Source organism: Anabas testudineus, chromosome 7, assembly GCF_900324465.2.
Source record: "Anabas testudineus chromosome 7, fAnaTes1.2, whole genome shotgun sequence".
In the NCBI taxonomy this organism is placed as follows: Eukaryota; Metazoa; Chordata; class Actinopteri; order Anabantiformes; family Anabantidae; genus Anabas; species Anabas testudineus.
This window is the reverse complement of record NC_046616.1, coordinates 6044197-6057616: the sequence shown is the minus strand read 5'-3', so window position 1 is coordinate 6057616 and position 13420 is coordinate 6044197. Positions and strand designations below refer to the sequence as shown.

The window sequence follows — 13420 nt, the reverse complement described above, 5'->3', positions numbered from 1 at the left end:
TGCCTAGCAGATGGTGTTCACCCCACAGATGCTGCAGGTGCCCCATGTTTTGTACCTGATCACTGGCCATCTAAGCTTGCCCCTGAGGCTGTTACAGGTGTATTCATTGTTGGCATCCAGCTATGTCAATATCTGCCTCTGCCCACATCATTCAGGATTGCTTTGACATCTATCCACTGCTTCAGGGGGCTAGTTCTATCCAGTCTGACTCAATACTAAAAGACAATGTCATAGTAAAAGGTAAAGGCAACAACGCTATTATTATTTAAGCCATATAACATAAGCTTTGGAAAGTGCTGATGTTGTTTTGCCTCTTTCTTAGAGAAGCAGTTGAAATGATTGACAGATGATCTTGGCAGACATAGTAGCCTAGGTAATTATGCATGTATGGGATGAATCCCTGTTTCTGTGTGGGCTTGTTGGTTTGAAGGGGAATGCATCTTAGAGTGTAACAAAGACAGCTGTGTGATTCACCAAGGCAAAACATGCACTGTTGAGTGCAAACTGACCCGGTGATCTCAGATCCTGGGGCTGTTCCAGGGAGCTCCCCTCATGGAGACTGCCTTCTGTGGGAATACATTTGTTGGTGTGATCAATTCTGCAGATGCTTCACTGGGTTTGGAAAGCTCATGAACAATGCTACTATACACACGTGATTCAATCCCCTCGTGACTACAGTTATGTGACTATCATTGAATCTATAGCTCACACTCTGTTAACGTGGGACATCTATCTTAAATCAGTTAATCACCACAGAGCAGCATGGTGCAGGTGTAGTGTAAGTAAGGATGTAGGAACCAACATTGCCTTGGTAAATACTGGATCACCAGGCTTAAAATTGAAAACGTATAATAGTAATTGACAATGGATTAGGTAAGGAAATAATTCAACATTTACACCCACTCCATGTCATTGTTGGCCAGCTGTGTAAAGGTGAGAACGGAGATGGAGTTTGAACTACACTCTTTAAATCTCTCTTTTTATTCCTCCTCTTACTCTGGACACAGCTGTGTCTGTCACTTGTGGAAAATGCTGCACTACAACATTGAATGTCTTCGAAGACAGATGGTCTAAAATGAGCTATCCCCGCATTTAAAGGACTCTCTTCTGTTGGGGATGGTTGCCTTGTCTTTCTGCCTTTAAGTGTCTTGTCTTTGTTGTAATTACTTTTTTTTAGTGTGGGGCTCTTCAAGTTAGAGCAGCAAGTCCTTGTCAAAACATTCTCCCATTAAATTACTTTACATCCAGTAAACACAAATGGATGAATTTTAATTTTAAATATAGGCTACGAGTCTCAGTTAAAGTAAGCCTGCACTGCATGTGAAGGTAAAAAAAAAGAAAAGAAAGATATTTATACTGCCTGGCCAAAAAGGTTATTATATTTCACTAAGCAAATAAGAGCGCAACTTTCCATTGATTAATTATCACAGTGATTAATTTTTAGCTAGCAACACAATGAGGTCAGCTAACTACCTAAATATACTGAATCACCAGGTTTTTCTATCAGTGCAATTTTTCTTCTTGCCTCTGATGGCACAAGCACATTTCAAGATGACAATGCCAGGATTCATCAGGCTCAAATTGTAAAAGAGTGGTTCAGGAAGCATGACGCATAAATTTCACACATGGATTGGCCACCACAGTGTCCAGACCTTAACTTCATTAAAAATCTTTGTCTATATTTTGAGTGTTGCGTGTTCAGGAGGTTCAGGTTAAACAGTCCCATGGAGAGTTCATGTCAGTCCGTGTCCGCCCTCGACCTGGTTCTCCTCCTGGTTCCATCTGTCCATTTGTTCATTGCTCCTGCTCCGTACTCGGAGTGTCAGTATGACGGGCTTTAGACCCGTAGTCTACTTTTCCAGATCCAACAGTTAAAAGTCCCTCCTCGCTCCACTGGAATCCTTCCTCCTTATCCATCTCTTCTCCATCCTCTCTGTATATTTGTGTATATGTGTGAAAACCAAAATCTGAAGTTTGAGGAAGTGAGAAAAAAAGTCCTTTTTATGTACTTTGTTAAACTGAAAGACTCTTCAGTTTTTTATAAGGTTATATTAATTGTAGTTATAAATAATGATAAACTTGACTGAATAGTAATTTTGCATCTGCCAGTAAAGGATCCAAAATGGCCAAGCAGACCCTGGTTCAGTTATACCAGTGTATATTTTTTCAATTTCAGTATATAAAATAACATGCACGGACTAACCTGGCATCTGCACTATAGTCTGAAGCAGAATATTTCTTGTGGGTACATATTTGATTTTTTTTTTATCATCCCTCACAGTTCTCTGACACATTCTCCCCAAGAGCACAAGAGAGAATGACAAGCCGGAGGATACTATCGCCATTAGTCATTTAGATTTGGCTAGGTATCAGCTTATTTGAAGCCCTAAGGCTAAAACCCAAGTGGAGTTTTCAGTTGTTGGTGCTTTAGCCAAAGAAGAGTTTCAAATGTATTTGTATCTTCAGTTATCAGTGAATTGAGTCAGATTAAAGGTTAAGACAAAAGTCTCTAAACTCTACAACTATGGTATAGCCACAAAATTATGTTCACATCACAACAAAACCAAAAACAATGCAAGGGGTTGCTTTATTAAATGTGTGGAATTTAAACAGCTTTTACAGACAGTAATGTATGCCTCCTCAGATTGGTGGAAACTTATAGTATTATCCCAAAAATGCTGTTCAGTGGGAGTTGAGCTTTAAGTTCTTCAGGTAAAGAAACAGGTGATTGTTAAGTTAACAAAAAAGATTTAAAGTGTTCAGTGAAAACGCTAAAAATATCTTTTGGATGTTTTGTCAGATTAAGGTTTCACGCAAACTGGCAAACCACACTTTTTAGTTTTTATTGTATTTTATAGGAAGTCCCAACATACTTGGGTTTTATACAGTATTGTACCAATGAAGATGAACTGATGGTGATGCTGCAAGCTAAGGGATCAGTAAAGTTATTACAGATTCTGAAGGGGATGGAGAACTAATTATGTGAGAAAATCCATTTGTCAAATGTTTCATTTAAACCCACAAATGTCAACCTTGTGGTGGTGCAAGAGGAATAGGATACATCGTGTGGGATTCATTTCTGTCTGTACAATGTTTTGTAACCATCTAGTAGATGGAAGATGTTTTAATAACTAAGTGAAAACTCTGATCTGCTGTAGGAGTGGGGAGGAAAAGACACCATGCATATACTGTATGCAGTGCTATATTAGCACGATGACAGTTTATCCAGTGCTCATTGAGACTAAAAATCCTTTAGTTGGTTTTTGAGGAAAACTATGGACCAGAATGGAAAGACATAATAGCTTCTCTACAGGCTAGCTAGATGAATTCGAAGAAATCCCAAATGCCAACACACTGTACTACTTACTATCTGAAGCAAAGGTCAAAGTGTGTGTTTGGGTATCATCAAATCCTTTCCTTATAGACAAGTTGAATTATTAAGGAGACTGCTGCAAGAGTTGAACACTGCTTGTACTTCTTTACCAATAGAAAAGCAAGAACACAGATGGTCCACCTCATCACTTGAAGCAGCCTTAGCTTTTATGTATATATATGGATGTGAGATAAATTAATGTGTATGTATCACCCACCAAGCTACAAGCCTATTTATGCACCATGGCCTTTGTAGAAAGGAAAGAAATCCTTGTCTAGTGCCCCCCCTGCTGCTGTGTTGTCCCACTTATAAATTCCTGCTGGACTCCTGTCAGCAGTCCAACTAAATAATCGGGTATCAAATCTTTGATGGTAAGAACATACAGTACATCTGCGCTTATGGCAGCACACTGGTGAGAGGAATCTCATCATCTGCCAAATCACTGTTAGTCATCACTGGATCAAGAGAGTCTTTTCTTTGATTAGGAAAGAAAAATCAATGTGTGCACTGCAGAGGCTTTTCTCTGTGGGCTCATAGTTTATTGAAAAGAACCATATTTGACAAAGTCTTTTGTAGCAGTAAAATATATCTCTGCCTGGACTTCTTTTGTTGCACTCTCGTATAACTCAGTCAGAAAGAACTGTCAGAAAGTCAAAAGCTGGCTTCTTCTGTAGCAAATCTCAAGTATACATGACTTCTTTAAGTCAAGGATTTTAAGTGTCTCTAGTTATTCTTGTTCTGTCTGTCATCAAAACATGACTTGCTGGCATTTCTGGTGAAAAGTAAAAAAAAAAAAAAAAAATCTGTGCAACAGTAAACACACCTCAAGCAAATGCAACTGTCTGAATAGATGACCAGCCTTGGCACTGAGCTCTGCTGACGTATAAAATCTGTAGAGGAGACTGGCAGTGAAGCACAGCGAGGTTGCAGAGGAGAAGGAATCTCTCTGTGTGTAAGACATTACATGGAGAAAACATTAACGACAGATGATTCTCAGTGGTGTTAGACAAGGGAAAAGACCAGGGTAAGATAAAGGGAGGGGATTTGGACATGATACGCTCCAGGGAAACAGGACAGAGCTGAGATTGAAGAGTATCCAGAGGTCTTATGACTCATTGGCACTTCTATCAGACTGGACTTTGACAAGCATCCATACACAGGCTGCACACAGCTGATTGTAACATGGCTCGCATACAAAACACCGGTCTGCAAAAGCACACGCTCATCAACAGACAGCACTGCTCATGTTTATACTGTATATACCAGGAAGACAATATGAACAGATACATTCTCTTTCCCCCACACACACACAGTCTGACAAAAAAAGTTCACTGTTTTTTCATGGCAAAAAGTAAACTAGAGACAGAAAACTGGAAAAGAAAATAAGTGGGAGGGAAAGAGAGAAATGAGGTGTTAGAATGAGAGTGTGTATGTGAGAGGGGGGAGGAAGATGAGGTGAGGTGAGGAGGCGGAGAGATGAGAGGCGAGGGAGGGAGCAATATAGACGGGGAGGGTGGAGAAGAGAGGGATAAGCCACACTTGATGAAGGATTCCAGTGGAGCGAGGAGGGACTTTTAACTGTTGGATCTGGAAAAGTAGACTACGGGTCTGAGACCCGTCATACTGACACTCAGACGGAGCAGGAGAAATGAACAAATGGACAGATGGAACCAGCAGGAGCACCAGGTCGAGGGCTGACATGGACTGACACGAACTCTCCATGGGGCTGTTTAACCTGAACCTGCTCAACACGCAACACTCAAAATTTCAAGGTTTTATCAGGTCTGGGGATGACTGACAACCTGGACTGAAGTCCGGCACAAAGGAGTTGACACAAAGAGTTGGATATTACCGGAGGCGCTATGGATATGTTCACATGTTTGAGCTTTCTTGTCATCACTTTTCCTCTGCTAGGTAAATAATTCCACTTCCTATCAATAACAGTCTCTTCATTGTTCATTTTCTTTTATAGCTTAAGGGACAAAGTGAAGGTCAGAAAAGGAGGATGGAAATGCATTTTTAATTTTTGCTTTTTTGGCAGAGCAGTGCAGGCTATTTAAACTTTTAACACCTCAAATTGTTTTTTTTATTTATTCTTTGGGGAAAATATAGGCTCATGTTCATCAGCAGTGTTGATGGATTTACTCGTGTATTTCCATTACTTCTGCCAAAAAAGGAGAGAGGGTGCAAATACAATACTAAACAGAGTGCCCTCCACTGACTTTTGTGGTTTTTAGTATGAAATAAAATAAGATTCACCCTCCTTACCACCTCAATTATTTTTGTTCAGTCCCCAATGAAGCTCTAAGGTCATTAGTCATTAGAAAGACAAGAGTTTTTTACTGAAGGCTAATCTGGCAAGATGAGTAATAAAATCACTGACAAAAACAACCTTCAGGACACAAACTTTTGTACCGTTTTTCTGCTGTTTCATGTGATAAGTGCCTTTGCTGCTTAGTGGCCTGATTTGCCTCCTTAGTTGAGGAGCAGCATTCAGTTGAATAAAGATTGAGAGTGCATTGATCAAACAAGAGAAGACAGTCCAGTAGCTCTGACACAGTTAACTGATGAACCTGTTTAGCTTGGGTTTTGTGAAAAATAAATTTGCCATATGTTTTATATTAGATTTGTCTTTTCTGTATGATCTGTAACTGTATTCATCGTTTGATTTTTATTGTTTGAGCATACTGGTTGACAACTGCATTTAAAAGAGGATGTGGGTATTCTCACAGAAGACGGGAAGTAGGGAGGGATCCGTGTGGGAGTTGTTTAATTATTTTAGTTGAAAAGTTTCAATATAAGAAGTGTTTCTTTTGTTTTTGCCATTTCACATTGGCAGAAAAACAGTCATGGCTGTGTGATGTTACACTGGCATTCAGTGCAATGTAAAGCACATACAGAAGCAAACTCGTGTACACTTTGCTGCTCTGAGGCACACATTGTCAGAGATGACCCATCTAAACCTGTTAGTTGCCAGGCTACTTTAGAATCTAAACCTGTCTCTCTATTTAAAATCCACTGCATACAACAGATTTTGGTCTGAGTGGATGTGCTCAAACAAAGGTATCTTTTATCAGTTTTGCTCACTGGAAAAAAAAGTCATTCCAAGGTTGTTGGGTGTCTCGAAATGTCACACACATTCAGGTGGAGGGATGAGACAGGATGAGAGAATGTGGGGAGAAAAAATGAAACTGTGCCTATTTAATAACGTATTGATCCTAAGCCTCTAAAAATTGTAGATGCCAGTTTTCAGGCAACTGAAGGACAGCCCATCAGCTGTGATTGAGTGGGTAGGAAGAACTGAGAGGAAGGCCAGCAGCATGTTAACATCTGTGTCCTTATTATAGGATTACAAGTTATACAATAATACACTCCATATTTGCCTAAGAGAGAAACATTGATATTTTGAAACAATATTGAAATAATAATTAACAATATAATGTATTAAAAGCTAATTAAAATGATTGTCTCACTTTGCAGTCATTTAACTCATGTCCTAATGAGGTAAGAGAAACGCTCGCCAGGTCCTTCACAAAAGAAAGGTAGTTCAGTAACCAATGAGCAATTTAAATATTATGAAATATTAGTGAGGGTGATGGGGGGGGAAAAAATCACAACCTGTGATGTTGTGCCAGTGAATAACCTGCACAGATGCACAGTGTCCAGAATAGAAAAATTTCCAATTAAATATGAAAAAGGACAGAAACACAAAGGACTTTGTGCTATTCGGACCTTGGGACATTCCCAGTGCCTTTAATTGTTCTCGGGTCTCGTCAGGTGATCTTCAGTGTTATGTGAGTCGTTTTTAAAAGGGGAGAGATTGAGTTGCTCCATCAGAGCAGCTGTGGCAGAGAGACACCAAGACTCAGAGGGGGTGAGAGAGGGATGAGACATCCAGACAATTCGCTCTATCAGCATGTCTGTTTGGAGACACAACGGATGTCCTCAGATTCAGATTCATCCTTCCTCTTTTTCCTTCTCTCATCTCCTGACCACCCCCTCCCTGTTTGTCTCATCTCACTGATACATTCTCGTGCAACCATACACCACCTGTATAATAGAGGTCACCCTCCTTTTAAAATCCACTCTGTATCTACAAGGGATTCTTTATGAAGGCCTAGTCTCATCACATAAATCCATTATAGATGAATGTATTGTGGATGGTAGAACATATATTCAATATTAATTTAATGCATTTGAAGCCATGTTTTATATTTCATACATAAATATGCAAGAAGAAACTGGTCATAGGAACAAATAGGAGGTCACTGCATAGTCTACACAAAGCAACTGGCCTGAACACACATCATTTCCAATATTTTATTTAAAAGGCTTACAAAAGGTCATGCCTTAGGGTAAACTTTTCCATATATACCTAATATCTTATTTATTTTACAGTTTCTTCCGAAGTTGGACCCCGTGCTCATGCTGAAGAGAGGCTGCTTCAGGACCTGTTTGCACATTACAATAAGCTTTCAAGGCCTGTGGAAAACACATCAGACACAGTGCTGGTCCATTTTGGACTTTCCATTGCCCAGCTGATTGATGTGGTGAGTAAAACCTCACAGAGGTTAAGTTAACCAACAAACATGGACTATTGCAGTGTCACTGTGTAAAAGAAACAGTTTCAATAGAAACTGTATCTTTTTGTATGTATTACACATATTACTGTCTTTTTGTTTTGACTATAATAGGATCCAGCTCAAAGCTACACCAGGCAAGAGATGCATTAAAATGATAAAGATCACTTATTAACGGAAATGAAACCACAACAGCATTTGTGGTTGAATTGAATTATTTTCCCAAATTAAATTCAGTTGTCAAATATTGTAACACTGGCAGTAAATAATCAAAACTAATTATTCAACAGCAATGCAAAGACAGCTAGTCTAAACACAATTACAGTGTTACAGCGGTACCTTTGTATTACACACCCTGAAGTGTTTTAAGCATGTGCATTTTACACAAATGATGTTGGAGAGTTTCTGTTAACTGAGGTAAAAATAATTTTATAATACCCGCTAGGAGCCATGTGAAGGTGCCTGGTGCAGCTTTAAGATTTAATATGCACAGCCTGCATTGCTGCAGGTATGATTCTGAAGGTTTATGACACACAATTAGGTGACAGTGCTTGCTCCACATGCCTGGTAGTGAGAGTCGGCTCTAGGTGAAGTTGTCCCCTCCTACAGTTTCACTGACTGCTGTGTCTTAGATGTTGGTGGGGAAGAGATGGGGAAAGCAGCTTCCCAGCAAAGCAACTGATTCAGTATAGTGAGGGTGTTTTTTTTATTTTTTGCAGGAAGCATCTTATTTATTTTTTTCAATATTACACAACTAATCTGTCTTTATCATTTTCATTTGATGTCACAATATTTTTTTCTCTTCTGTTTATATGAAATAAGGATGAGAAGAACCAGATGATGACTACAAATGTTTGGGTCAAGCAAGTATGTAATTATAAGGAAATAACATGCTAAAAATGTACTCCAACATAAAGCTAACTACTGTACATTACATTACTTTCAGGAATGGAATGATTACAAACTGCGCTGGAACCCAGAGGAATATGAAAATGTCACCTCCATCCGTATTCCCTCAGAGATCATTTGGAGGCCCGACATTGTCCTCTACAACAAGTGAGGATCTGTACCAATAATTTGAAGAAATTCTTCTCACAGTAACACTTAGTGGTTGGTGGGATCCTAATATAATCATACATCCAGTAATGTTCAGATTTTGATTCTAATTTCAACAGATGGTGTGGCTGGAGGGAAAACATAAAGATTCTGTTGTGCCAAACATCCTGTCCTGTGCCAATGTCATAAAGTAATTTAGCTAAAATAAATGGGAACAAGGTCAAACCTAATGGATGTGGTTACAAAGCTTGGTACATTGTACAAAGCAATATTAGAATTAGAAGATTAAATGTAATTGGATGTGTTTCAAATGTCCTCAGACAAAATGTATTCTCAGGTAGACCCATGGCTTGTGTAGTCCTTGATTTATTTCACTGTAAATAAGGGAAATCAGCTACTTTAAAAACTCAGAAACCACATGGAACAGTCTGTTGAATAAAACTTAATGGCTTCTGGCCTTTTGTAGGAATTAAGAAAAGGCATGGCATGACAGTTTTTTTTTATCAGTCATAATTCATGCAGAAGACCTCTACATAAGATATTATATATGAAGTGTATAGAATGAGTAGCAGGTTTTGAAAAACAATTATTTGACAGACTGGAAGCCAGCAATGTGATACTGTATACTCACAGGATTTACACTTTTTAACAACCTGAGCAGGAGAGTTGTGAATTATCTGTAATCTGAGAGTATTTTAGAAACGCTTTGAACCTACTGGATATAAATAATAACTGAGCTGTGTTGTTTGAGCTTTATTAGGCATCAGAATGCAGACTCACATTTTTTGATTACAAAGGACTTCAGAGGGCAGATGTTAATCAGAATAGATACAGGCAGATCAGAATAATCTAGTACAGTGACTGATACAGGAAGTAATTGATGGTACTCAACTGGTGTGCAATGGAAGGACTGGAGCAATGTAAAAGGTTTAGTATGGACAAGAAAGATTATTTTGATTAACTAGAGGAGAGGCAAAGAGAGACCACGAGGGAGACCATGGGGCAACTCTCCCTACTTAGTTTTCATATTAGAGCACTGACTTCCAATATTTCCTTTCAGTCACTTTGGTTTTGCCACATCAGTCCTTTATTTACTTGGTGATACAGACATTAAAATGCGAGTGTCATCGGCATACGTCTGTAAAGTCATAGCAGTGCAAAGATTTATTCTTGATTTCAAAAGAAAATCTTAGAATCAATCTTCACGTCAAACTAGCTTTTTCTGAAGCTTTCAAATGTTGAGGATAATAATTATTGGTTAAAAGCCTTAAGAAGAAGCTCGATGGTGGACCTCAATCTGAACTGCTTGAAGATGTCAGCAGACATCATCTCTTAAAATGCAACTTTTGATGATGTAACGGTGTATTGCACAGTTTTCTAAACATGTTTTCCACATTTCTCCCCCTTTTGTGTCCTGTTCTTCATCTGCAAGCGCTGATGGTGACTTTGCAGTAACTCACCTAACAAAGGCACATCTATTCTATGATGGTCGGATAAAGTGGATGCCACCGGCCATTTATAAGTCTTCATGCAGCATAGATGTCACCTTTTTCCCTTTTGACCAGCAAAGCTGTAAAATGAAGTTTGGCTCATGGACCTACGACCGCGCCAAGATTGATCTGATCAGCATGGCCAGTGATGTGGACCAGATGGACTATTGGGAAAGTGGCGAGTGGGTTATTGTCAATGCAGTTGGCAAGTACAATACCAAAAAGTATGAGTGCTGCACCGAGATCTATGCAGACATCACGTACTACTTCATCATCCGGAGGCTTCCGTTGTTCTACACCATTAACCTCATCATCCCTTGTCTGCTTATCTCCTGTTTGACTGTGCTGGTGTTTTATTTGCCATCGCAGTGTGGAGAGAAGATTACCTTGTGTATCTCGGTGTTGCTGTCTCTAACAGTGTTCCTTCTGCTGATCACCGAGATCATACCATCCACATCACTGGTGATTCCACTGATTGGCGAATATCTGCTGTTTACCATGGTCTTTGTCACGCTTTCCATCATAATTACTGTCTTTGTGTTAAATGTACATCACCGATCCCCACAAACCCATGGCATGCCCCACTGGGTGCGCAGAGTATTCTTGGACTGGGTACCTCGAGTCCTCTTCATGAAGCGTCCCCCAGGCACAGCAAAGCAGCACTGTAAGAAGCTTATTGAGATGATGCACCGTCCGACCATAATATCTGCAACAGGTAACTCCCAGGCCTTTTGGACGGGGCTGGAAACGGGACTGAGACAAATGGGACAGGTAGAGAATGTGCTCCCAAAGACTCCGTCTGACAGTCCAAGCATCCTTGTCTGCTCACCTTCTCCACCTTCTTCCCCCCTTGAGGAAGGCAAAGAAGGAGATCATCCACTGAAGCCCAACATTTTTTGTCGGCCCACATCTGGTCAGTACTCCGTTCTCTCAGAGAAACAACCACTACATGGACACAACTCTGCAGCCTCATCTACTTCCCAGTTGTCCTTGCCCCCCACTTTGCCACTGGGCCCACTTCGCAGCCTGTCCAAGGAAGAACCAAATACACTAGCTCCAAATGGCCGCTCCCTCAGTGTTGAGCAAATGTGTGATCAACAGAAAGAGCTTGCTCAGAGAGCTGGGTATCGATGTCGCTCCCACAGCTTCCAGTACTGCTGTCTGCATGATGAAGAACTTGAGGTCATTGGGATCACAGGGCGGGTGAAGAAACAAGCCCCCACAGACCTAGCAGAAACTCTCAAAGCAGAGTCCACTAAAGAGGAAAGTACCCAGCAGAACTTAATGATTCCCACTATTTCGCCAGCTATGCAGCGAGCCATAGAAGGGGTCCAGTACATCGCTGATCATCTCAGGGCAGAGGATGCAGACTTTTCTGTGAGTTGACCAAAATTATCTCTATTCAAGTAACCAAGGAAGTCTTAGTAAGTTTTTAAATGTTGATGTAGTATTAATATTTCAAATATCTATTCACTATCTATTGATAATTTAATTTAAAAAAATTCTTCTAATCTATAAACATATGATCAAATCCAAAATCTTCAGTCTATTGGAACAATAGGCTTTGTCTTGTATTCACAGAGGAAACTTTATTTCTGAACTCTATACACCTTTGGGATAACCTCTAGACATTTTAGGATTTACGTTACTTTATGTTGCGTATTCATTTGTTATACTGCTGCTCTAATACATTGACAAATTGACCTTTACAACACAAATCACTAAAAGTGTAGTTTGGTTTGGCTCAACAACAAAAAGGTTTTAAGTGCTGTGTGAACTGCTGAGTGCTATTTAAAAATGCAGCATATTTTAAAAATATCAATATCCTAAAATTGGTGATGGCAGTTGACATTAGCTATTGCCGGTATTACAGTGCACCTTCATTAGCCAGAAAAGGCCCGTTGCATTTAATGATACTGCTTGGGGTTGGGGAGAGAAGTGACTTCAGCAATTTGACATTGAATTTTTTATATTTGAGACAAAGACTGACTGACATTTAGGAGACATCTGCCTCATAATGGAAAAATCAGCCATTTGAAAGAAATAAAGTGGAAAAACTGACAGCTAGTGAGAAAAAGAGTTAGTGTGATGAAAAATGTGAAATGTCTCTCTCTTCTGTTTCTCGTCTCTGCTAGGTGAAGGAAGACTGGAAGTATGTGGCCATGGTTATTGACAGAATATTCCTCTGGATGTTTGTACTGGTGTGTATACTGGGATCTGTGGGACTCTTTCTTCCTCCTTGGCTGGCTGGAATGATTTAGAATCTCATCAACAAGAGAAAAGTCCAAGAACACTGACACAAACTGTTTTACAGTATATTAGTAAAAAAAGTTTATTGTTTATCTTTTTTGTTCCAAAGGAACTCCAGGTTGCTCTCCTTGCTTTTACCCTGGGTTGTTAAAGGCTTACTCGCAGAGAAACAAGATTCAATTCTTCCAGAAATATCTATCATTGATTCCATTTGGCGTATAAATTCTTTATGAGAGCAGAAGGCCAACAGTGAAAACATCCTTCTGCACTACTCCATTTTGAAATTGAGCTGTATCGCTTAAGCTGTCACCCTTAAGAAAAAAGTGATAAATAGACATTGACCATTTTACAAGTCCGAATAACACAGAGAGACAAAGACATTGTGAACTATACAGTATATAAATTTTGGTTTCAATCTATATTATAGCACTTTTAATATGGGGCAGCTGTTGTTGGAGCAGTTGTCTATTAAGGCCAGGGTTAGTGATTTGACTCCTGGTTCCTCCTGGCCACATGTCAAGGTCTGTACTTCCGTAGTAGTACTGGTAGTTGTCCAACATTTTTCTCAAGGGACTCAACACTGTCATTATTATTATTATTGTTCTGACAGTTGACAGTTAAGGCTTTCAACAAATATTCATAACATAATCAATGCGCAAAATGATTAATCA

At 39.5% G+C, this 13420-nt stretch overlaps 1 protein-coding gene across 1 annotated transcript in view; it reads left to right on the top strand.

The window, feature by feature from the left end:
* chrna4b (cholinergic receptor, nicotinic, alpha 4b) overlaps window positions 1-12866 on the top strand; it is a 29563-nt gene extending 16697 nt beyond the window's left edge. The window contains exons 3-7 of the mRNA XM_026368759.1: window positions 7772-7923; window positions 8776-8820; window positions 8900-9009; window positions 10442-11876; window positions 12635-12866. Coding sequence (XP_026224544.1) covers window positions 7772-7923; window positions 8776-8820; window positions 8900-9009; window positions 10442-11876; window positions 12635-12760 — 1868 coding nt within the window. The 3' untranslated portion in view covers window positions 12761-12866. The remainder of the gene's footprint in view (window positions 1-7771; window positions 7924-8775; window positions 8821-8899; window positions 9010-10441; window positions 11877-12634) is intronic.
* The last annotated feature ends 554 nt before the right edge of the window (window positions 12867-13420 follow it).